General features: G+C 36.7%; 1 protein-coding gene across 1 annotated transcript in view; it reads left to right on the forward strand.

Moving 5' to 3' along the window:
- PTEN (phosphatase and tensin homolog) overlaps positions 1-23358 on the forward strand; it is a 103936-nt gene that overhangs the window by 32151 nt on the left and 48427 nt on the right. Inside the window, exon 3 of the mRNA XM_053582504.1 lies at positions 23282-23326. Coding sequence (XP_053438479.1) covers positions 23282-23326 — 45 coding nt within the window. The remainder of the gene's footprint in view (positions 1-23281; positions 23327-23358) is intronic.

A 23358-nucleotide genomic window follows, 5' to 3' on the forward strand; every position in this document is an offset into this window, starting at 1 on the left:
GCAGTCCTAATTGACAGGGCAGGACAGAGACATCTTACAGAAGGGAAGTTAAAGAGCTTCCCAAGTTGTTTTTTTCTTCCTTTCTTCTTACTACTGCCCCTTTTCTTCCTCCTTTCTTGTTTTAAAGCTCTTGCCTTGACATGCTGGAAGTATGAAACAGTGTTTTATTCAGATAATCAATTATTCTTTGACATGTATGTTAATCTTGTCCCTTGGGCTAGTATTGAAGTTATCTAATTTATGTTATCTGGTATAAATCCAAGTAGTCTTTAACAAATTGGTACTTCATGTGTTCAAGAGGTGTAACTTAAGATCTGTTTTGTCTCTAATAAAAATCTGGAAAATGTAGTTTTAATAGAAGTTAACTGGATCTCTCACTGCAGAAGTTTTAAAATGCACTATGCCTTATAATCTCCTAAGAGTGAGATTCTACTATGCTGCTTTTCTTTTCCTATTCTTCTCTTTTCTTTCCCTTTCCCTGTGCCTCCTCTTTCATTTCTTTTGTTGTACATTAAATAACATCTCATTTTCACAGAGCATTGTTTGGGAAATTTTATAAAATGAAAAAAGATGCATGTAACAATATTTTACTTTCCGTAACTTTAGGAAATAATACATATTTTTTCCATTTACTAGGAAGTTTTTGGAAACTTCCAAAAAACTTACTATATTTTGGAAATATAGTAATCGAGAAGATTACTATATTTATAGGAAAATAACTGAGAGTACAATCTTGTGATATGTAATGATTTTTTATAAAACAATTTATTGTCTGGTTTGGCGCCCATAGCACAGTGGTTATGGTGCTAGCCACATACACTGAGGCTGGTGGGTTCAAACTCAGCCCGGGCGGGCTAATCCACAATAACAGCAGCAACAAAAACTAGCTATGCATTGTGGTGGGTGCTATACTCTCAGCTACTTGGAAGGGTGAGGTAAGAGAATGGCTTGAGCCCAAGAGTTTGAGGTTGCTGTGAGTTGTGATGTTACAGCACTCTACTGAAGGCGACAAAGTGAGACTCTTGTCTCTAAAAAAATCATAACTATGATAATAATAAAGGAATTAAGAAGAGATTATTTAGAGGCAAGTGTCAATATAATTTAGAGGAAAGTGTATCAGTTCCGTTCTTCCCTTCTAACATTTTCTGACTTCTTCTCTTGTATTATCTCCCTGTTTCCTACTTTTTTCTTTATTGAGATGACATTCACGTAACACAGAATTAATCATTTTAAAGTGTACAGTTCAATTAATACTTTCACAATGTTATGGAACTACCACCTGTATTAAATACCAAAACATTTTTGTCACTCCAAGAGAAACCACTGTGCCCATTGGCTGCTGTCCACTTATTGTGTTAGTCTTATTTTCTTACAAATGGGGAACCTTCATGAATTAGATGCTGTTTATTATCATCACCAATCTGGGTTTTGTTTTTTGTTTTGTTTTGTTTTTTTGGTATTTTAATATAGGTAACGTTTTGAGCATTTATTTGCATATTATTTACACAAGTAACTGTTATGTAAGCCTATGTCATCTTACTAAATCTGTACAGTAAGTCTGTCCCTATTTCATAGATAGCTTAAAAGAAGTTAATTTTCCCATGTGCCATAACTCTGGTAAGTAGTGAGGCTGAAGGTTGAGTCCAGGTCTTTTAGATTCCAGAGCTGATTTCCTTAGTAACTGTATTTCGTATATATCAAAAGACCCAAAGTGGAAATTCTTGAGCTTATCTAGCCTGTTGATATCCTTTGTTTGGTCTAACAAAGTGTTGGTTCATGTGGGGCTTACCACTGGAATTTATTGCCTATATTTAAAAATCAAGGGACCTCACATAAAAAGCCATATTTCTAGCTTCTGTAAAGTTGGTGGATCTGGACAAAACTTAACTTACATTGCTGTGTGGCAAAAATTAGCAGGAGTTGTGTAGTGCCTGACTTATCCCTGTTTGTTGCCATTTAGCTTCTATACTGCTCTTTCCTTAAATTGTTTGAACAACTACCAGGCATTTGATTCTGTATAATTAACAGAATCAGTATGTAAACCTGTATGTTTAAGTTACTACATTATTGGTACATGTAAAAAGACTGCTTTAGATGTTTAGTACAGTATTATAGAATGTTGTATGCAAATTGTATCTGTTAAAATGTACTTTAAGTCTGGTAGCCAATAAACAGAATCCATACAGAGAAAACAAAGGGGAGAAATCAAAAAAATAATAACTAGAAAATTTCTTTAGGATTTGAGTCTTTAGGTGGTACTAACTGTAGTAAATGAAAGAAGTTTCATATGAGGCAAATTATTATGAAATTTCTTTGACATCATTGGGAGTAAAGACAATATAAAGAAGGCTTTTTTTTTTATTGTTAAATCATACCTGTGTACATTAGTGTAATCAAGGGATACAATGTGCTGGTTTCATATACAATCTGAAATATTCTCATCAAACTGTTCAACGTAGCCTTCATGGCATTTTCTTAGTTATTGTATGTAGACATTTGTATTCTGCCTTTAGTAAGTTTCGCCTGTACCCATTCTAAGATGTACCGTAGGTGTGGCCCCACCCATTACCCTGCCTCTACCTTAACCTCCCCCTTCCCTTCCCCTCCCTTGGCCCTTTCCCCATATTCTTGTGCTATAGTTGGGTTATAGCCTTCATGTGAAAGCTATAAATTAGCTTCATAGTAGGGCTGAGTACATTGTATACTTTTTCTTCCATTCCTGAGATACTTTGCTAAGAAGAATATGTTCCAGCTCCATCCACGTAAACATGAAAGAGGTAAAGTCTCCATCTTTCTTTAAGGCTGCATAATATTCCATGGTATATATGTACCACAATTTGTTAGTCCATTCATGGGTCCATGGACACTTGGGCTTCTTCCATGACTCAGCAATTATGAATTGGGCTGCAATAAACATTCTGGAACAGATGTCTTTGTTATATTGTGATTTTTGGTCTTCTGGGTATAAACCTAGTAAAGGAATTACAGGATCGAACGGCAGGTCTATTTTTAGGTCTCTAAGTATTCTCCAAACATCCTTCCAGAAGGAACGTATTAGTGTGCATTTCCAGCAGCAGTGTAGAAGTGTGCCCTTTTCTCCACATCCACGCCAACATCTCTGGTTTTGGGATTTTGTTATGTGGGCTACTCTTACTGGGGTTAGGTGATATCTCAGAGTAGTTTTGATTTGCATTTCTATGATGATTAAGGATGATGAGCTTTTTTTCATGTGTTTGTAGATCTTGCGTCGGTCTTCTTTAGAGAAGTTTCTCTTCAAGTCCCTTGCCCACCCTGAGATGGGATCACGTGTTCTTTTCTTGCTAATATGTTTGAGTTCTGTGTGGATTCTGGCTGTTAGACCTTTATCGGAGGTATAACCTGCAAATATTTTCTCCCATTCTGAGGGCTGTCTGTTTGCTTTACTTACTACATTCTTGGCTGTGCAAAAGCTTTTTAGTTTGATCAGGTCCCAGTAGTGTATTTTTGATACTGCTTCAATTACCTGGGGAGTCCTCCTCATAAAATAATCACCCAGGCCGATTCCTTCAAGAGTTTTCCCTTGAAGGGGAAAAGTATTTTTATAGTTTCATGTCTTAAGTTTAAATCTCTTATCCATTGAGAGTCTATCTTAGTTAATGGTGAAAGATGTGGGTCCAGTTTCAATCTTCTACAGGTTGCCAGCCAGTTCACCTAGCACCATTTGCTAAATAGGGAATGTTTTCCCCACTGAATGTTTTTAATGGGCTTGTCAAAGATCAAATAATGGTAAGTAGCTGGATTCATCTCTTGGTTCTCTATTCTGTTCCAGACATCTACTTCTCTGTTTTCGTGCCAATACCATGCTGTTTTCATCACTGTTGATTTGTAGTACAGTCTCAAGTCTGGTAGCGTGATTCCTCCTGCTGTGTTTTTATTGCTGAGTAATGTTTTGGCTATTCAAGGTTTTTTCTGATTCCATATAAAACCAAGTATTATTTTTTCAAGATCTTTAAAATATGACAATGGAGCTTTAATAGGAATTGCATTAAAATTATATATTGCTTTGGGTAGTATAGACATTTTAACAATGTTGATTCTTCCCAGCCATGAGCATGGTATGTTTTTCCATTTGTTAACATCTTCAGCTATTTCTTTTCTTAAAGTTTCATAGTTCTCTTTGTAGAGATCTTTCACGTCCTTTGTTAGGTATACTCCCAAATATTTCATCTTCTTTGGCACTACTGTGAAAGGAATAGAGTCCTTGACTGTTTGTTCGGCTTAGTTATTGTTGGTATATATAAAGGCTACAGATTTATGGGTGTTGATTTTGTAGCCTGAGACATTGCTGTATTCCTCGATCACTTCTAAAAGTTTTGTAGTAGAATCCCTAATGTTTTCCAGATATACGATCATATCATCTGCCAAGAGTGAAAGTTTGATCTCTTCTGACCCTATATGGATACCCTTGATCGCCTTTTCTTCCCTAATTAGCAATGGCTAAAACTTCCATTACAATGTTAAAGAGCAATGGAGACAATGGGCAACCTTGCCTGGTTCCTGATCTAAGTGGAAATGATTTCAATTTAACTCCATTCAATATGATATTGGCTGTGGGTTTGCTGTAGATGGCCTCTATTAGTTGAAGAAATGTCCCTTCTATACCAATTTTCTTAAGTGTTCTGGTTATGAAGGGATACTGGATGTTATCAAAAGCTTTTTCTGCATCAATTTAAAGAGTCATATGGTCCTTATTTTTTAGTTTGTTTATGTGTTGAATTACATTTATAGCTTTACGTATATTGAACCATCAGCCTTGAGACCCTGGGATAAATCCTACTTGGTTGTGGTGTATAATTTTTTTGATGTGTTGTTGGATTCTGTTTGTTAGGATCTTATTGAGTATTTTAGCATCAATAGCATCAATATTCATTAGTGATATTGGTCTGTAATTTTCTTTTCTTGTTGGGTCTTTCCCTGGTTTGGAGATCAAGGTGATGTTTGCTTCGTACAATGTGTTGGGTAATATTCCTTCTTTTTCTATATTTTGGAAGAGGTTTAGTAATATAGGTACTAGTTCTTCTTTAAAGGTTTGGTAGAATTTGTGACGTAAAGCCATCTGGTCCTGGGCTTTTCTTTCTAGGAGATTTTTGTATAGTTGATGCTATTTCAGAACTTGATATGGGCCTGTTCAACATTTCCACTTTGTTCTGGCTAAGTCTTGGTAGGTGGCGTACTTCTAGGTATTGGTCGATTTCTTTTGGCTTTTCATCTTTCTGAGAGTAGAGTTTCTTATAGTATTCTTTAAGGATTTTTTGAATTTCTGAGGAGTCTGTTGTTATTTCATCGTTACCATTTCTGATTGATGAAATTAGAGATTTTACTCTCTTTTTCCTGGTTTGGTTGGCCAAAGGTTTATCTATTTTATTGATCTTTTCAAAAAACCAACTTTTGGATTTATTGATCTGTTGTATAATTCTTTTGTTTTCAATTTCATTTAATTCTGCTCTGATTTTGGTTATTTCTTTTCTTCTGCTGGGTTTGGGGTTGAAGTGTTCTTCTTTCTCCAGTTGCTTGAGATGTCCCATTAAGTTATTAACTTCCTCTCTTTCCGTTTTCTTGAGGAAGGCTTGCAGTGCTATAAATTTCCCTCTTAGGACTGCCTTTGCTGTATCCCAGATATTCTGGTAATTCGTGTCTTGATTGTTGTTTTGTTCCAAAAATTTGGTAATTTCCTTCTTAATCTCATCTATAACCCATATATCTTTCAGCATAAGATATCCTTATCCTATCCAGCATAAGGATATTGCTGGATATACGTGGTATCCTTATGCTGAAGTTAGGTAAGGTTGTTTAGCTTCCATGTTTTTGTACGGGTATGTAGGTTCCTATTGTTATTGAGTTCAACTTTTATTCCATGATGGTCTGAGAAGATGCGAGGAATAATTTCTATTATTTTAAATTTGCTGAGGTTAGATTTGTGGCCTAGGATGTGGTCGATTTTGGAGTATGTCCCGTGGGCTGATGAGAAGAATGTGTATTCAGTTTTGTTGGGATGAAATGTTCTGTAGATGTCTGTCAACTCCAGATGTTGAATGGTTGAGTTTAAATCTAAAATTTCTTTGCTTAGCTTCTTTTTGGAGGATCTGTCCAGCACTGCTAAAGGGGTATTAAAATCTCCCACTACTATGGAACTGGAGGAAATCAAGTTGCTCATGTCTGTTATAGTTTCTCTTATAAATTGAGGTGTGTTCTGGTTGGGTGCATAAATATTAATAATTGAAATCTCATCATATTGAGTATTACCTTTAACAAATATGAAGTGTCCATCCTTATTGCATCTGTGAACAGGATTGCAACGCCTGCTTTTTTCTGCTTTCCATTTGCCTGGAGTATAGATGACCATTGCTTCACCTTGAGTCTATATTTGTCTTTTAATGTAAGATGCGATTCTTGTATGCAGCAGGTATCTGGCTTGAGTTTTTGTATCCAGTCCGCCAACCTTTGCCTCTTTAGAGGACAATTTAAACCATTCACATTAATTGAGAATATTGATAAGCCTTTCGAGAGTCCGGTGGACATTTTTAATCCTTTTGTGACTGTGGAAGTTGGAATTTCAGCAAAATTTTCTGGGTTGGATTACTTTTGTGGTGGAGGATTATGCTGGTCTGTATGGAGGATAGGTCTGAGAATATACTGGAGAGCTGGTTTAGTTATGGCAAATTTCTTCAACATGTAAATGTCATTAAAGTATTTAATTTCTCCGTCATAAATGAAACTCAGTTTAGCTGGGTACAGGATCCTGGGTTGAAAGTTATTTTGTTTTAGGAGATTAAAAGTCGATGACCATCCTCTTCTAGCTTGAAAGGTTTCAGCAGAGAGATCTGCAGTTATTCTAATGTTCTTGCCCTTGTGGGTGATGGTTTTCTTTCGTCTGGCTGCTTTCAGAATTTTCTCCTTCATTTTAACTTTAGTGAAATTGATTATGATGTGTCTGGGGGATGTCTTATTTGGGTTGAGTCGTGCTGGAATTTGAAACTGTCTGCTATCTGAATTTCGGAATCTCTTGGCATGTCTGGAAACTGGAAAGTTCTCCTTCATAATCTTATGGAGAAGAGACTCTGTGCCTTGCAAAGCCAGTTCGCCGCTTTCGGGGATCCCAATAAGATGAATATTGATTTCCTTCGAATTATCCCAGAGCTCTCAGAGAGAGTGATCTGTTTTTGCCCTCCATTTCTCTTCTTCTTTGAGAAAACTTTGTCTTCAATGTCAGAAATCCTTTCTTCTCCTTGCTCCATTCTGTTACTGAGTGATTCTGCTGTTGTTCTCTGATCTTTGAGGGCTGCAACTCCTTGTCTCAATGTGTCAGAAATCTTTGGTCATTTGGTCTTTGAATTCGTTGAATTCTTGAGACATCTTTTGGGTTACTGCTTGGAATTCTAATTCGATCTTATTTGCTATCCAGATTCTGAATTCGATTTCTGATATCTCAGCTATTTATTTGTGCATGGGATCTTGTGCCGTATCTGCCTCATTGATCCTTGGGGGAGTTGATCTACTCTGATTATTCATATTGCCAGAGTTTTTCTGTTGATTTCGCCTCATGATTGTTTTTCACCGTTGCCTCTGACTGTCCTCAGAGTTGGAGGTGTCTCTCCAAGATTAGACCCCAGCGGGATCACTCTTATTGTTGCTGGATCTTTGTAGGGAGTGACCCTTTGTAGTTTTCTGGGGCTGCCCCAGCCAGTGATTTCTGGTTGTGGAAGCAGCTCCGGAGTGTGACACCCGGATCCAGCAACAGGGCGGGAGGTGGTGTGCACGGTTCTGGGAGTGCCTGGCGCCCAGTGACTTTGGCACAGAGAGCCCAAGGCTCCAGCAGTCTCTGTCGGGTTGAAGGGCTCTGCGCAGAGGCAGGGAGGGCTCCGGAGGGCATGCGGCTGCCAGAGTCCCTGTCCAGACGAGCAGGCTGGTGTGGAGGCAGGGAGGGTAGAGGAGGGAGGACGCAGGGTTGCACGGCTCCCGCAGTTCCTGGTCAGGGCATGCGGAGGCCCAGCGGGTGTGGGTCAGGGGTCGTGGTGCAGCTCTTATGGAGGTCCGGGCGGCGCCAAGCCCAGGAGTTTGAGGTTGCTATGAGCTGTGATGCCACGGCACTCTACCCAGTGCAACAGCCCGAGGCTCCAGTCTGCCAAAACCAGTCTCACTCTGCCCCTGAGGGTGAAGGCTGTAAGCAGGTCAGTCCCCGCCTTTAGGCTGCTCAGTCACTAGGTTAGTAGCTTCACCTCCAACCTTGCTCTGCGAGCCTGAGTGCGGAGCTTGCTGGGGCAGTTCTCAGAATGGCTCCCTGCGACCCACAGCCGAACACTATTAGGTCCGTCCGGCTCAGCGGCTCAGTCTGGCACCCTAGACAATGCTCAAAGTTCTCTGCACTCCTGCTCAAGCTCTCCCCAAGGCAGTTCAACTGAGTGCCAAGTCCAAAAACAGTGTAACAGTTCACAGGTGAGGCCTTTCCGGTTTGCAGTCTCATTGCTGCTTGTACTTACAGCTGCCGACAGGATTAGGTTGATGGAACATATGCAACCCCTTGCCAGTTTTCCACTGTTTTTGTCCTCCTCTTGGGATCCAGAAGTCCCTTACTGACTCTGTATCCTCACAGGGATGATTATAGGCAGACCCCACCAGCCAGAGATGCCCGGAGTCTTATCTCCCCCGACTCACCGTGCCCAATTGCAGGGAAGCTGTTACTTGGCCTCCATCTTGCTCAAAGCCCCCCCCCACCCCAAGAGGGCTTTTAGGCTCTTAGACTCGGTTATGGCGCTAGCCACATACACTGAGGGTGGTGGGATTTGAACCTGGCCTGGCCAGCTAAACCACAATGACAACTCTAACCCACCCACCCCACCCCACCCCAAATAAAATAGCCAAGCTTTGTGGCAGGAGCCTGTAGTCCCAGCTACTTGGGAGGCTGAGGCAAGAGAATCACTTAAGCCCACGAGTTCGAGGTTGCTGTGAGCTGTGACGTAACGGCACTCTACTGAGGGCAATATAATGAGACTCTCAAAAAATAAATAAATAAAAATAAAGGCTTTTGGGATCATTTAGGAAGGATTATCATTATTAATAGCATCTAACTTCTTGGTTAGATGAAAGGCAAAAGATAATGAAACACCCCTTCAAAAGCTGTATGTTCAGCCTATAATTCTGTGTTCAGCCAAACTGTCAATCAAGTGTGAAAACAGAAAAAAATATGTATTCATGATAAACATTTTTTTAGGAGAGTACTAGGTGATATGCTCCAGCAAAACAAGGGAATAAACCAAGAAAGGAAAGAAAAGGGTTTGAGTACACAGTCCAATTAAAAGCTACCAGTTGTGATGAGAGCAAGAGAGGGCTTCAGTAAGAAAATTCTGAACTGATAGATGAATGTTGAAATATTTGGGGGAAAATGCAATAAATTCTGAGAAAACTAAACAAATTTTAAAAAGTAAGCAAATATTAACATTGTTCAATTGATTTAACCCCAAATCGTGATATTATTACATTGAGGAGAATAAAAGAAGTGAAATGTATATGTGGAGTACTACTAGTTTCGGAAGCTTCTGTCGTGGCAGGAAATGAATAGGTAACAAATCTATGAGAAGCAGTATTAATATTTAGAAACTGAATTAAATACAAGGAAAAAGAATCAGTAGTTAAGAATGGTTGCATGGGGGGAGAAACAAGAATAAGGGTTTGAAAATGGAGACAGAAATGAGTCGTTTGTGTTTTTTTAATTATGATAATATATATATTTTTATATACGTATAAAAATGTAACACTATTTCCCATCCCCTCAGCTCCTGGTAACCACTGTTGTACTTTTGTCTTTATGTATATGATAATTCTAGGTACCTCATATAGGAGGAATTGTACAATAATTTGTTTTTTCTTGTGACTGACTTATTTTACTTACCATAATGTCCTCAAAAATCAGTTGTGTTATAACATAGGACAGGATTTTCTTTTAAAGGATGAATGACATTCTATTATGTGTATATGCTACAAGTTTGTTTATATGTTCACCGATGGACACTTGTATTGTACCTTTTGTCTATAGTGAATACTGCTGCTGTGAACATGTGTGTGTAAATACCTGTTTGAGTTACTTGCTTTTATTTCTTTGTGTTTGTATACCCAGATGTAACATTGCTGAATCAAATGGTAATTCTGTTTCAATTCTTGAGGAACCACTGTACTGTTTGCCACAGTGGCCACATGATTTTGCATTTCTACTAGCAACGCACAAGGGTTCTGATTTCTCCAAATCCTCACCAACCATTTTATTTTATTTTTTTGAGACAGAGTCTCACTATTTTGTCCTCGGTAGAGTGCCATAACATCACAGCTCACAGCAACCTTAAACTCATAGGCTTAATTGATTCTCTTGCCTCAATCTCCCACATAGCCAGGACTACAGGTGCCCGCCACAATGCCCAGCTATTTCTTTGTTATTGTTGTTGTAGTTGTCATTGTTGTTTGTCAGGCCCTGGCTGGGTGTGAACCCGCCAGCCATGGTCTATGTGGCTGGTGCCCTAACCGCTGAGCTACAGGCTCTGAGCCCTCACCAACATGTTTTATTTTGTTTTTTTTTATAGTAGCCATCCTAATGTATGTGAATTGGTATCATTTTAATTTTGTTTTTCATTTCCCTAATGATTAGTGATTTGAACGTTTTCCTGTGTATCGTCTTTGGAGCAATGTCCAGTCAAGCCCTTTGCCAGTTTTTAGATGTATGTGTGAGGGGGTTGTTATGTTTTAGGGGTTCTTTATATGTTCTGGATGTTAATCTCTTTAATGTGATTTGCAGATACGTAGTTGACCATCTCCCTACATTCACCATCTCCTTAAGTTGACCTCATTTTCATAGACCAGACATGCACCACGTGTACTCAGTGGAAGTTTCTTATGTTGGCCACATCCGTATGTTGACCAGTTTGTTAAAATCCTGTAGATGGGCAGTGCCCATAACTCAGTGGGTAGGGCTCCAGCCACATACACCCAGGCTGGCTGGTTTGAATCTGGCCCACGCCAGCTAAACATTGACAACTGCAACAAAAAAATAGCTGGGTGTTGTGGCTGGCACCTGTAGTCCCAGCTACTTGGGAGGCTGAGGCAAGAGAATTGCTTAAGCCCAGGAGTTTGAGGTTGCTGTGAGCTGTGACTCCAGAACACTTTACCAAGGGTGACATAGTGAGACTCTGTCCCCAAAAAAATAAAAAAGAAAAAGCCCCTACATGGTCAACTTACAGAGATTCTACTGTATTTTTGCTAATTTAGTAGGTTGCTTTTTTGATGTTTGCTTTGCAGAAGCTTTTTAGTTTGATGAAGTCCAACTTGTCTGATTTATTTTCTGTGCCTTTGGTGTGACATTTGAAAAAGCATTGTCAAATTCATGCCATGAAATTTTGCTCCCATGTTTTCTTATAAGATTTTTATATTTTTAGCTCTTTCATTTAGGTCTTTGATACATTTTGAGTTAATTTTTGTATAAGGTGATAGCAAAGGGTCCAGCTTCACACTTTTGAATGTGGTGTCTAGTTTTCCCAGTCATTTTTGTTGAGAAGACAGTCCTTTCCTTTTTGGATTGTCTTGGCACCCTTGTTGGATATCATTTGACCGTAGATACCAGGGTTTGTTTGGTCTATGTTTGTCTTTATGGCACTACCACACTATGTTTATTACTGTAAGTTTTGAAATCAGGAAGTGTATGTCTCTAACTTTGTTCTTCTATTTCAAGATTTTTTTTGCCATTCAGGAGCTTTTATTAATTTTAGGATGTATTTTTCTATTTATGAAAAAAATTGGTATTTTGATTGGGATCTCATTTAAAAATTGGACTAGGTAGTATCGACATTTTAATAGAGTTAAGTCATTTATTTCATCTATGAACTTAGGATGTCTTTCCATTTATTTATGTCTTTAATTTCTTTCAGCAATGTTTTATAGTTTTCAGCATGCCAAGAAATCACTTCTGTGGTTAATTCTTAAGTTCTTTATTCATTTTGATGGTATTGTAAATCTAATTGTTTTGTTAGTTTCCTTTTTGAATTCTTCATTTGTGGAGTATAGAAATGAAACTTATTTTTTGTATGTTAATTTTGTGCCCTGCTTCTTTGCTTAATTAGTTAATCAATCATGGAATCCTTGGGGTTTTCTACGTCTGAAACCGTGCCATATGAAAACATATAATTATACTTGCTCCTTTCCAATTTGGGATGACTTTTATTTCTTGTTCTTACTTATTTCTGTTGAGCACTCAATATTATGTTGGACAGAAGTGGTGAAAGCAGGTATCCTGTCTTGTTTCAGACCCCAGAGGAAAAGCTTTCAGATTTTCACCATTGAATATAATGTTAGCTATGGGATGTTCATATATGGTATTACTTTATTGGCATAATTCCTTTTTATTCCTAGTTTGTTGAGTGTTTTAATGATAAAGTGGCATTGAATTTTTTCAAATGCTTTTTCTGTGCTAGTTGAGGTGATCTTGTGTTGTTGTTTTTTTTCTTCTTTCTGTTAACATGGTGTATTGCATTGTTTTTCATTCTTGCATTACAGGAATAAATTCCACTTGGTCCTCATATGTAATCCATTTAATATGCTGTGGAATTCAGTTTGCTGGTATTGTGTTTTTTTGAGACTTTTGCACCAGTGTTCATAATGGGTATTGGTCTACAATTTTCTTGGAATGGCTTCATCTGATTTTGGTATCAGAGCAATGTTGGCCTCATAAAATGTGTTGGAGTTCCCTCCTCTTCAATTTTTGGGAGAAATTTGAGAAAAATTTGTATTCTTTTAATGTTTGATAGAATTCATGAGTGAAGTCATCAGGTCTAGAGCTTTTCTTGCTGTGGAAGTTTTTTATTATTGACTAAACGCCTAACTAGCTATAGGTCTATTGAGATTTTCTACTTTTTTGTGATTCAGTCTAGGTAGATTTTGTGTTTGTAGATATTTGTCCATTTAATCTAGATTATTTGATTTATTGCCACACAATTGTTCGTATTACTCTTACTATCTTTATTTCTCTAGTATTTCTAGTAATAGTGCACTTTTATTTTGGATTTTAGTGATTTGAGGCTTCTCTTTTCTTTCATAGTAAATCTAGCTAAAAGTTTGCCAATTTTATTAATCTTTCAGAGAACCAAATTTTGGTCTCATTGATTTTTTTTTCTATTATTTTTCTATTCCCTATTTTGTTTATATCTGCTCTAATATTTATTTCCTTCTTTCTGCTAGCTTTGGGTTTATTAATTCTTTGTCTCATTCCTTAAGGTTTGAAGTTATATTGTTGACTTGAGCTCTTTTTTCTTTTGTAATGTATAAATTTCCCTCTTCGTACTGATTTCTCTGTATCCCATCACTTGGTACACTGCATTTTTATTTGTTTTTAAGTATTCTCTAAGTTTCCTTGTAATTTCTTCTTTAAGAATATTTTTTGTTAATTACCACAATTTTCTGAATTTTCTAGTTTTTCTTTTTTGATTGATTTTTAATGTTATTCTGTTATAAAACAGTGATTCTCAACCTTCCTATTGCCGCGACCCTTTAATACAGTTACTCATGTTGTGGTGACCCCCAACAATAAAATTATTTTTAGTTATTACTTCATAACTGTAATTTTGCAATTGTTATGAATCGTAATGTAAATATCTGATATGCAGGATGGTCTTAGATGAGCCCCTGTGAAAGGGTCGTTTGACCCCCAAAGGAGTTGCGACCCACAGTTGAGAACTGCTGTTATAGAAGATACTTATATGATGTCTATTAAAATTTTATTGAGTGTTTGTGGCCTAAAGTCAGTCTATTCTGGACAAATTTCCTATATTTAATCCCCTAAAATTACAACACGCTAGTTTTGTTTGTTTCTTCAATTTTCAGGGTATTTCTGTCCTGGAAATCCAGCTTACAGTATAAATGGAAGATCTTCTCAGCCTGTGTTTTTTCTCTGGGCATGTGGAGTGACTGTCTGAAATCCCTGTATACATGGTTCCTTTCCAATGTTACCAACTTTAGATGTCTGGCTCCTAAAAGGCTCCTAAAATAACTTTGAATCTTTAAGTCTCCTGAAAACTATTTCAGCTGGTGGAGGTTGCAACAGTGGCGGCCTGCCCCTGTGTTGATATATCCATGATCAGAAGCAGCAATTAGCAATCAGAACATAGATTCCTGGTATTTGGAGGACAAGGAAGATCCTTTTTGCCAGCCTTGACTCTTACAAGCTGGATGCAGGCTGCTCCAGAAACATGTGCATGGCCGTCTATTGTGGAGGTCAGGGATGTGTAGCTACAACTGCATTAATTGCTGAAATTGGCTCATGCTAACTGTGATTTACCATCCAAACCTTCCCTAAGGAGCTGACAACCTTTGCAATGACTCCATAGTTCTAAAATTGTTTCACCAGATAGAGTCTGTCACTACATTTGTTGTCTAGGTGGGGAGATGGGTTCCTTGTGCTTCTTACTCTGCCATATTTATTTGACTAATTTTTTATTATAAGCTTTTTATATAATTTGAATTATGTACATTTATATATTTAGACAAAAGTAATTTTAAAATGTACTCTTGCAGCTTGTTTAAATCTTTTTCATAGTAACTCTTTAAAGCAAGTAAAGAATTATTAAAAATAGTGTTCTCAAATGTGAGTTACTAATGAATTCTGATTTTTTTTATATTGAAATTACTTCACGTAAGGTATAGTTAGAAAGATTTATATTCTAGATTATCCAAGTTCTGAGAGATTACCTCTCTGCTTTTGTCTATCTAATTTTTTAGTTCTGCTTTCCAAATATCTATAGGCAGATTTTCCCATATCCCTTTGGAAAGTGCTGTTTTCTTGTCCCGTCCCCCCCACCTTTCCATTGTGTCAGACTAATAAGGCAATAAGCCAACTGTGGATATGAAATCCTTGGGAAGAGTGTGGAGGAAGAGGGAGGGGCAGCCATGGTGAATGTTTTCTTAAGTAATATTCAAGTTTTTTGAGAGATTAGCACCTCCCCTTCTTAAAATGCTATAATATACCCTTTTAAATAGATTGTTTAATTCTCCTGTTGCCCACAGTGCTATATAAGATACCAGAAAGCTCACATATTAAAGGAAATGCCCAAAAAAGTGTGTTTTCACCATCTCTTGCTCACACCAAAATTACAGAAAAATAAAACAAGTTAGCGTTCTTGGTTTGCAGATGATATAAAGTGGCTCTAATTTACATAATCAGAAAGGCATTTTTTTGAAAAGTATTTGGTAGCTCATAGCTTAAGAACCAATCTTAGAAGATGTTTAAAAAGCTTAAAAGCAAAGGATGGTCAGGAAATTGCAACAAGAGCTCTCTGCGCAGGTCACTGCTGTTTGGACGCCTGATGTACTAGGTACTGCTGCCATGACTCAGTACTGGTGACTCTGCTTATGAACTTTCAGCTCTTTTGGTGATCTCCATGGACAATCTCTGACTCTTCTGTACCTTGTCCTCACTCAATAGGATTCAGTGTCCAAAGCAAAAGGGCATAATTAGTATTAGCCCTGTACATGTGATGAAAGAAGAATGAGGAAAGAGATATCTGTTTCTAATCCCTGGAAATTATTTCCAAATTGGAATGGTATTTGATTGCTGAACAGACTAAAGATGACAAATATCCCCTATAAATTTTTCCTACTTTTATGTTCCCTATCCTTTAAATCTTGTTTCCAATTACACCTACAATGAAAAGCTTTATATATTTTTTTACAAATTATTTTGTTTACCCACTTTAAAAACAAAAATGCAAATAGGAACATACTGCACACTGTTCTATACCTTGCTTTTTTTTTCATTTAATGTATCTTAAGACTCTTACATGTTGATGTTGATACATAATCTGATTCTTTTTTTTGTTTTTTTTAATTGACACAGAGTCTTACTTTGTTGCCCTAGAGAGAGAGAGCTTAACAAAGTAAGCTCACAGCAGCCTCAAACTCGTGGGCTCAAGCGATTCTCTTGCCTCAGCCTCCCAAGAAGCTGGGACTACAGGCACCTGCCACAAGGCCTAGCTAATTTTTTTTTTTTTTTTAGCAGGCCTGGGTCCCAGTTCAAACCCACTAGCCCTGGAAGCCCTGGTGCATGTGGCTGGGACCCTACACACTGAGCCACGGGTACCGCCAATACCTGATTCTTTTATTGTCTACCTTTTATTCTACTGTATGATCATATCATAATAAACAGGTCCTTATGATGGATATTTTGGTTATTTCCAGTTGTTTGCCATTGAAAATAGTGTTCTGATAAACATTTTCGCACTTGTATTTTAGTGTTCTTTTCCAAGTACATTCTTAAGGTAAATTCTTAGTAGTGAAGTTGCTAGGTCCACTGCATAAACTTTTGCCTTCAAATATGGTATTTTATATTCTCACCAATATATTTAAGTGCTTCTCTTCCCACTCCCACCAGCAAACTGAATATTATCAAACTTTAACTTTTTGCAATTTGTTGACCAATAGTGGTATCCTATAATTAGATTTCTTTTCTTTGTGAGGTCAGGCCTCTTTTTGATATATTTTTAGGGTATTTGTGTATACTACATATATGTTTAGTGACCCTATCTTCAACCTGCTTTTCTTTTAGGTTATTTGTTGTTTTTCTTTTTTTTATTTTTATTTTTTTTTGAGACAGAACCTCAAGCTGTTGCCCTGGGTAGAGTGCCATGGCATCATAGTTCACAGCAACCTCAAACTCCTGGGCTCAAGCGAGTCTCCTGTCTCTGCCTCCCAAGTAGCTGGGACTTACAGGCGCCGCCACAATGCCCGGCTATTTTTTGGTTGCCACCATCATTGTTGTTTGGCGGGCCCGGGCTGGATTCAAAACCGCCAGTTCAGGTGTATGTGGCTGGCGCCTTAGCCTCTTGAGCCACAGGCGCCGAGCCTTTTATTTTTTTTTTTTTGTAGAGACAGTCTCACTTTACTGCCCTCGGCAGAGTGCCATGATATCACAGGACTCACACAGCAACCTCCAACTCCTGGGCTTACGCAATTCTCTTGCCTCAGCCTCCCTAGTAGCTGGGATGACAGGTGCCCACCACAATGCCCGGCTATTTTTTTGTTGTAGTTTGGCCGGGGCTGGGTTCAAACCTGCCACCCTCGGTATATGGGGCCGGCGCCCTAGTCACTGAGCCACAGGCGCTACCCCATTTGTTGTTTTTCTTAATGAACAATAAGGAAACTAGTTGTACTCTTTCTTCAATTTTATCATGACTGCCTCAGTTGCTATTTAAATTTTGTGATTACAAGATTCAGATGAAGCAGTGTATAGTATAAAGATCTTGGTGGATCATCTTTTGGTTTGAATTATTGATTGCTATCTGCTGTACTAATATGTATAATAATAGAATATCAAAGATTTTTCTATTGATAGCTATTAAGAAAATTCTTTTAAAAATAGCTTTGCTTAAATTAGCACATAGAAAATGTTTTTAATCCATAGAAATGTTATGTACTCATTACTCCTGATTTATTGAATTAGAGGAATATTCTCTTAGAGAAGATGGAAGTAAAAGAAGAATTTAGGAATTCCTGCTTTTTTTTTTTTTTTTTGGAATTCCTGCTTTTTTCCCTGTCTCTAGCATTATACAGCTGTTTAACTTATGGAATTCTAATTTCTTTATTTTCTTTTCAGTCTCCCCTCCTCCAAGCCTTTTCTTTTGTTTTTACCATTTTGATATTCCTTTGTGTATGCTGCTGTTAAATATATTCATCTGAATATTCTCCCACTCCTTTTTGCATACACACACACCCTTTAAACCTGAGCTTTGTGTAAATTCTCTGCAGCTATGTTGGTTGGTCTTAGATAATTTCTGTTTTTCCTGCTTTGTATTTTTAAAACTGGAATCTTTTGTTTTATATAGAATTTTAGGTTTTAAAGCTTCTAATGTCTTTTAGATTGAGTTATGAATTCTTAGTCTGTTCCTTAAACGAAGCTTTTGAAATCTGTTTTACTGATCTCTATCATATCTAACTATGCCAGTATTTCCTTCCTTGTCTGACGTGAACTCTAAAATTATATGAACACTTTCTCCCTGTTTCCTGGCATTTGCACTTCAAGTTGTTCCTCATTCTAAGTTAGAAATAGGGCTAAAGTTGTAGTTTCTTTCTGCTCTAATGACAAAAGAAAATGAAGTATATTAAGAATTTGTTAGAAAACTGCATATAGTTAAAAGTATTTTGGTAGATATTTTGAGAGGTGCGAAGTCCTTGTTATTTACTGTTTCTATGCTCTATTCTAAGATTATATCCATTTCTACTACCTGAGGAGACGTGTATTGTGCTTCAGTGGATTTTTTTTATATATATAGATATGTAGCAGGGTGTCTAACATGCAGCCTGTGGACCCCTTGTTGATTTTGGGAGGACTTATTTTGCTTGTCTATGGTGTCAGGTATCACAAAAAGTTGGCAAGGACCTTTTTTGCTAATCAGCTTTCGTTAGTTTTGTTACCGTGAGGCCTAAGACAACTCTTACTCTTCCAGTGTGCAAGAAAGAAAAAGGGTCAGACACCCCTGTAAGAGCTCTATCCAGTTGGTAGCCACAAGCTACGTGTAGCCATTATATTTAAATTTAAATTAGTTAAAAAAAAATAAATTTACTTATTTGCATTAGCTACATTTCAAGTGCTCAAAAATAGTAGCATGTGGCTAGGGACTACCGTATTGGACAGCATGGAGACAGAACATTTTCCTATTGGATAGTGCTGTTCTAGGCAATTGGTGCTATTCTGCTTTTCATTCCAAAATGTTCTAATTTCTGACGATAATGTATTCCTTTTATTTCTGTTCTCTGTTGTTAATCAAAAGAAATTTGAGGTTTGTTTGAATGTAGGCTATATTTTACAAACTGATACTTACAAATTAATTTTTGAGGTATGATTTGTATGTAATAAAATACCCATTTTAAACTTAAAGTTCACTGAGTTTTCACACACACCCATGTAAACACCACCAAATTAAGATTTAGAATATTTGTTTTATAAAAAGTTGCCTTGTGCCCATTTGCAGATAGTCTCCAAACCTGGTCCCAAGCAGTCTCTGATCTGCTTTCTATCACTATAGAAAGTTTTACCTGTACTAGAATTTCGTATTAAATAGTCATAATATATGCACTCCTTTTGTCTTCTTTCTCTTAGCATAATATTTTTGAAATTCATCTTTTGCTTGTATCAGTAATTTTTGTTGCTAAATAGTATTCCTTTGTATAAATACAACACATTTATCAATTATGGTAGACGTTGGAGTTATTTTCAGTTTGGGTTTATTATGAAGAAAGCTGCTGTGAGTATTCATGTACAAAAGTTTTGTGGACATACTTTTTTATTTCTGTTGATTAAATACTTGTGAATAGAATGTTGAGTCATATGAATCTATCTAAGCACAGGAAAAAAATTTTGTGACCTTTGGTTTAAAGATATCTCAGACAGACCATACATAATTTACCATATAAGAAAAAATGGACAAATTAGACTTCATCAACATCAAAACTTTCGCTCTTCGAAGATTCAATTAAGAAAATGGAAAAGCAGCCAGGTACTGTGGCTCACACCTGTAATCCTAGCGCTCTGGGAGGCAAGAGAATCGTGCCAAGAGTTTGAGGTTGCTGTGAGCTCTAACACCTTGGTACTCTACCCAGGGCAACAGAGTGAGTCTCAAAAAAAAAAAAAAAAGAAAGAAAGAAAGAAGAAGGCAATCACAGTTTTGTAGAAAATATTTGCAATTTGTATATCTTACAAAGGACATGAACCTGCTATATATAAACTTTCTGAATTTCCTCAGTGAGTTACAGGTCTCTTCTTCCAATGTGTTCTTTTCCTTCCAGTTTTATGCCTCTGTAGAGAGAGTAGATTTTCTTAAGTACTAGGAATCACTAGTTTGGAGCAGAATCATGAGTACTGTTCTTTTTTTTCTTTAACCTGAGGTGATGTAAGAGAAAGTAGTACTGTGCAAATAAAGAGTTACAAGTCCATTTTCAATAAGATAGCTACCTTCTTGTATTGGATATATAACTGATAAAGTAATTCTGACAACTGGAAGGTGACCAAGAGCCAGGTAAAGATTAGAATGTTGGAGCAGTGTTGAGGTGTTTTATTTCTTTTTAATGACCCAAGTCTATGTATTAGTAACAGCAGTAAAAGCTGTAGTTATACTAGGGTTCTAAGATTGATTAAGCATGAATACAGCAGGAGAAATATGTATGGTTACCAACTAGTAAGTTCGCTATAGGAAAAAGCAAATATTTTGTTTTTTTCATTTACTGATTTTTCTTTTTCACCTTTCTTAGGATTAGTAGGAGCTGTCCAATGTCCGTTGGTTGTTTTGTTAAAAGCTGGTTCTCTACCAAGTTTATTATGATGCTAGGAGCATTCATTATTGTGGTTGTCATTAACTTGGAGTTACCACTGTGGCTACAGTAGTGTTTGTCACATAGCAAGTGCTCAATAGATATTTGTTACATTATTTTTTTGAAAATATAGTCTGCCACATCTTTCTTCTGCAATCTCCAATCTTCTTTAAAGATCATTCAGTGGATTTTTTTCCTCAGATATTATATTTTTCAGGCCTAGAATTTCTGACTTTTATATTTTCTTCATCTTTGTTAAGACTTTTCATATTTTGACTCATTATAATCATTTCCTTTACATTCTTGTATATATTAATATTAGCATCCTTTAACATCCTTTTCTGCTAATTCTAAAATCTAGTTCATCTTGGAAACTGATTGTATTGACTGCTTTTTTTTTCTTAGTAAAAAAAGTGACCTTAGTAGGTCACATTTTTCTGCTTTATTTAGTAAATTTTAATTATGTGTTGAATGTCATAGGGATTCTGGATTGTTCCTTTAAGGGTGTTAAGTTTCATTTTGGCAGGCATTTAAATTAGTTGTTGATCTAGTGTTGTTGTAGTTGGTGTTCCTTGTTAGGGCTGGCCTAATTCAGATTAGTCCTTTATCCTACTGCATGGTCCTTACTTCCAAGGTGTGGCCTTTCTGGAGTCTCAGCTGAATATCTGAAGAGCCCAGGCTAAAATCAAGGAGTGGAGTGTTTTTTTCTTAAGGATCATAGCTTATTTGCAACACTGTAGTATGATATAAAAATAAGTTAGAAATATGCTTGTATTACTGTATAACATAATTTTTCATATTAAAGTTCATGAACTCTTTTTTGTTTTTTCTTCATCTCACCACATATGTGTTTTAGGACTTCCTCCCAGTAGTTTTATTGTAATTTTGGTTACACTGTGTATCAATATTGAATTTGTATGTGATTATATAAATACTATTCACTTAAGCATTGTAGTATATTGGGACTGCTTTTTCCTGTATGTTGTTTTCCCTGGAGTTGTAATTGTCTCTTTTTTCACTTGTTTAGTTTTCACTGTTGTTAATTTTAATTAATAAACTTACCTTTAATTGTATAAACTTCAACATATTTGATCATACTTGGTATTATATCCATTTCATCTTCTTCAGAAGCCTTCTGATCTGCCTAATGTGCTTAAGTGCTCTCTAGACTCTCTGTATGACTGTTTGAGATGTCCTTTCACCATCATTCTGGGGATTCTCTTTGCCTCTCCTTCAAGTTGAATTCTTCACTTCCTAGAACCTATTGTCATTTTTTATGGTTTCCCACCTTCATTTTGGTGGAACACATCTTTTAGTCACTTCAAAAGTGTAATGAAACCAAAATTCTTAGAGATTTTGCCTATTTTAAAATGCCTTTAGGGCGGCGCCTGTGGCTCAGTGAGTAAGGCGCCGGCCCCATATGCCAAGGGTGATGGGTTCAAGCCTGGCACCGGCCCCATATGCCGAGGGTGGTGGGTTCAAGCCCAGCCCCAGCCAAACTGCAACAACAACAAAAAAATAGCCGGGCGTTGTGGCGGGCGCCTGTGGTCTCAGCTGCTCGGGAGGCTGACGCAAGAGAATCGCGTAAGCCCAAGAGTTAGAGGTTGCTGTGAGCTGTGTGATGCCACGGCACTCTACCGAGGACGATAAAGTGAGACTGTCTCTACAAAAAAAAAAAAAAAATGACTTTAGTATATAGTCACACTTGAATCATCTTGGTATAGAATTCTAGGGTGAGAATAATTTTTCCTCAAAATTTTTCTCTATTATTTTTTAGCTCCTAGTGTTGCTGTTAAAAAAGGTAATGTCATTTTGCTTACAGATTATTTTTATGAAACCACTTTCTTCTCAGGCAGCTTTTGGAATCTCTTATTTGCTTCATCAGTACTCAGAAATTTCACAAAGATATGCCCCTCTTTGGGTCTATTTTCATCAATTTTGCTAAGTACTAATGCATCCTTTCGGTGTGAAGCCATGTCCTTTTAGTTTGGAATATTTTTCTTGAGTTATATCATTGATTTATTCTCATGTCTATGTCTCTGGAACTCCTAATTATGTGTTGAACATCCTGGACTCCAAATTTTTTTTTTTTAGTCTTTTGTTTTTTATTTATTTCTTAGCCTTATAGTCTTCTAATCCTTCTATTGCCTACCTCATTGGATTGAGGATTAAAACATTAATATATATAAAGTGGTTAAAACAATGGTTGGCATGTAGTAAGTGCTTGTGTTAGCTGTAATTGTTGTTCAGTTTCTTAACTATCTTGAGGGAAAGGTTTTTGGTCTTTATTGTTTGACTTATTAGCTGTACATGACCTTGGGCAAGTCCTATAAATCTCTTCGAGACCTGCTTTCTTCTTCTGTGAGTAAGCCCTACCTCTCAGGTGTTTGTGAAGGTCTAATGAGAATATATATGTGAAAAACTTAACAAACTTTTTACAGAGGTAGTAGTTAGTTAATACTTGCATCTTGAAGTATCAAAAGTCTGATTGACAGGGTTATATATTAAGAAGTATTTGCTATGACTTTCTTGAAAATCTGTGTGAACTAGGTAAACTTGAACTAAATGTTAAAGCTGCTTTTTAAAGAAATTATTTCTTTTCAGTCTTACATTAGATTGAAGACAGGATTATGAAAATATTCTATGAAAAGCTGTGTCTTTACTTCAGATTGTATAAATCTATGTAATGTAATAATTATATGAGAATGACATGATTACCAGCCTAAAAGCATGGAATATTCAATTATTTATTTGGATTAATAAATTGTTTGGATTATTTATTTATTTTTGCTTAAATGGTATTGAGATTAGGAAAAATAGAATCTGTCTTTTGGTTTTTCTTGATAGTATTAATATAATTTCAAATGTTAGCTCGTTTTTGTTAATGGTGCCTTTTTGTTTGTTTTGTCTTAAGGTTTTTGGATTCAAAGCATAAAAACCATTACAAGATATACAATCTGTAAGTATGTTTTCTTATTTGTATGCTTGCAA

Source organism: Nycticebus coucang, chromosome 3 (assembly GCF_027406575.1).
Source record: "Nycticebus coucang isolate mNycCou1 chromosome 3, mNycCou1.pri, whole genome shotgun sequence".
Classification (NCBI taxonomy): domain Eukaryota; kingdom Metazoa; phylum Chordata; class Mammalia; order Primates; family Lorisidae; genus Nycticebus; species Nycticebus coucang.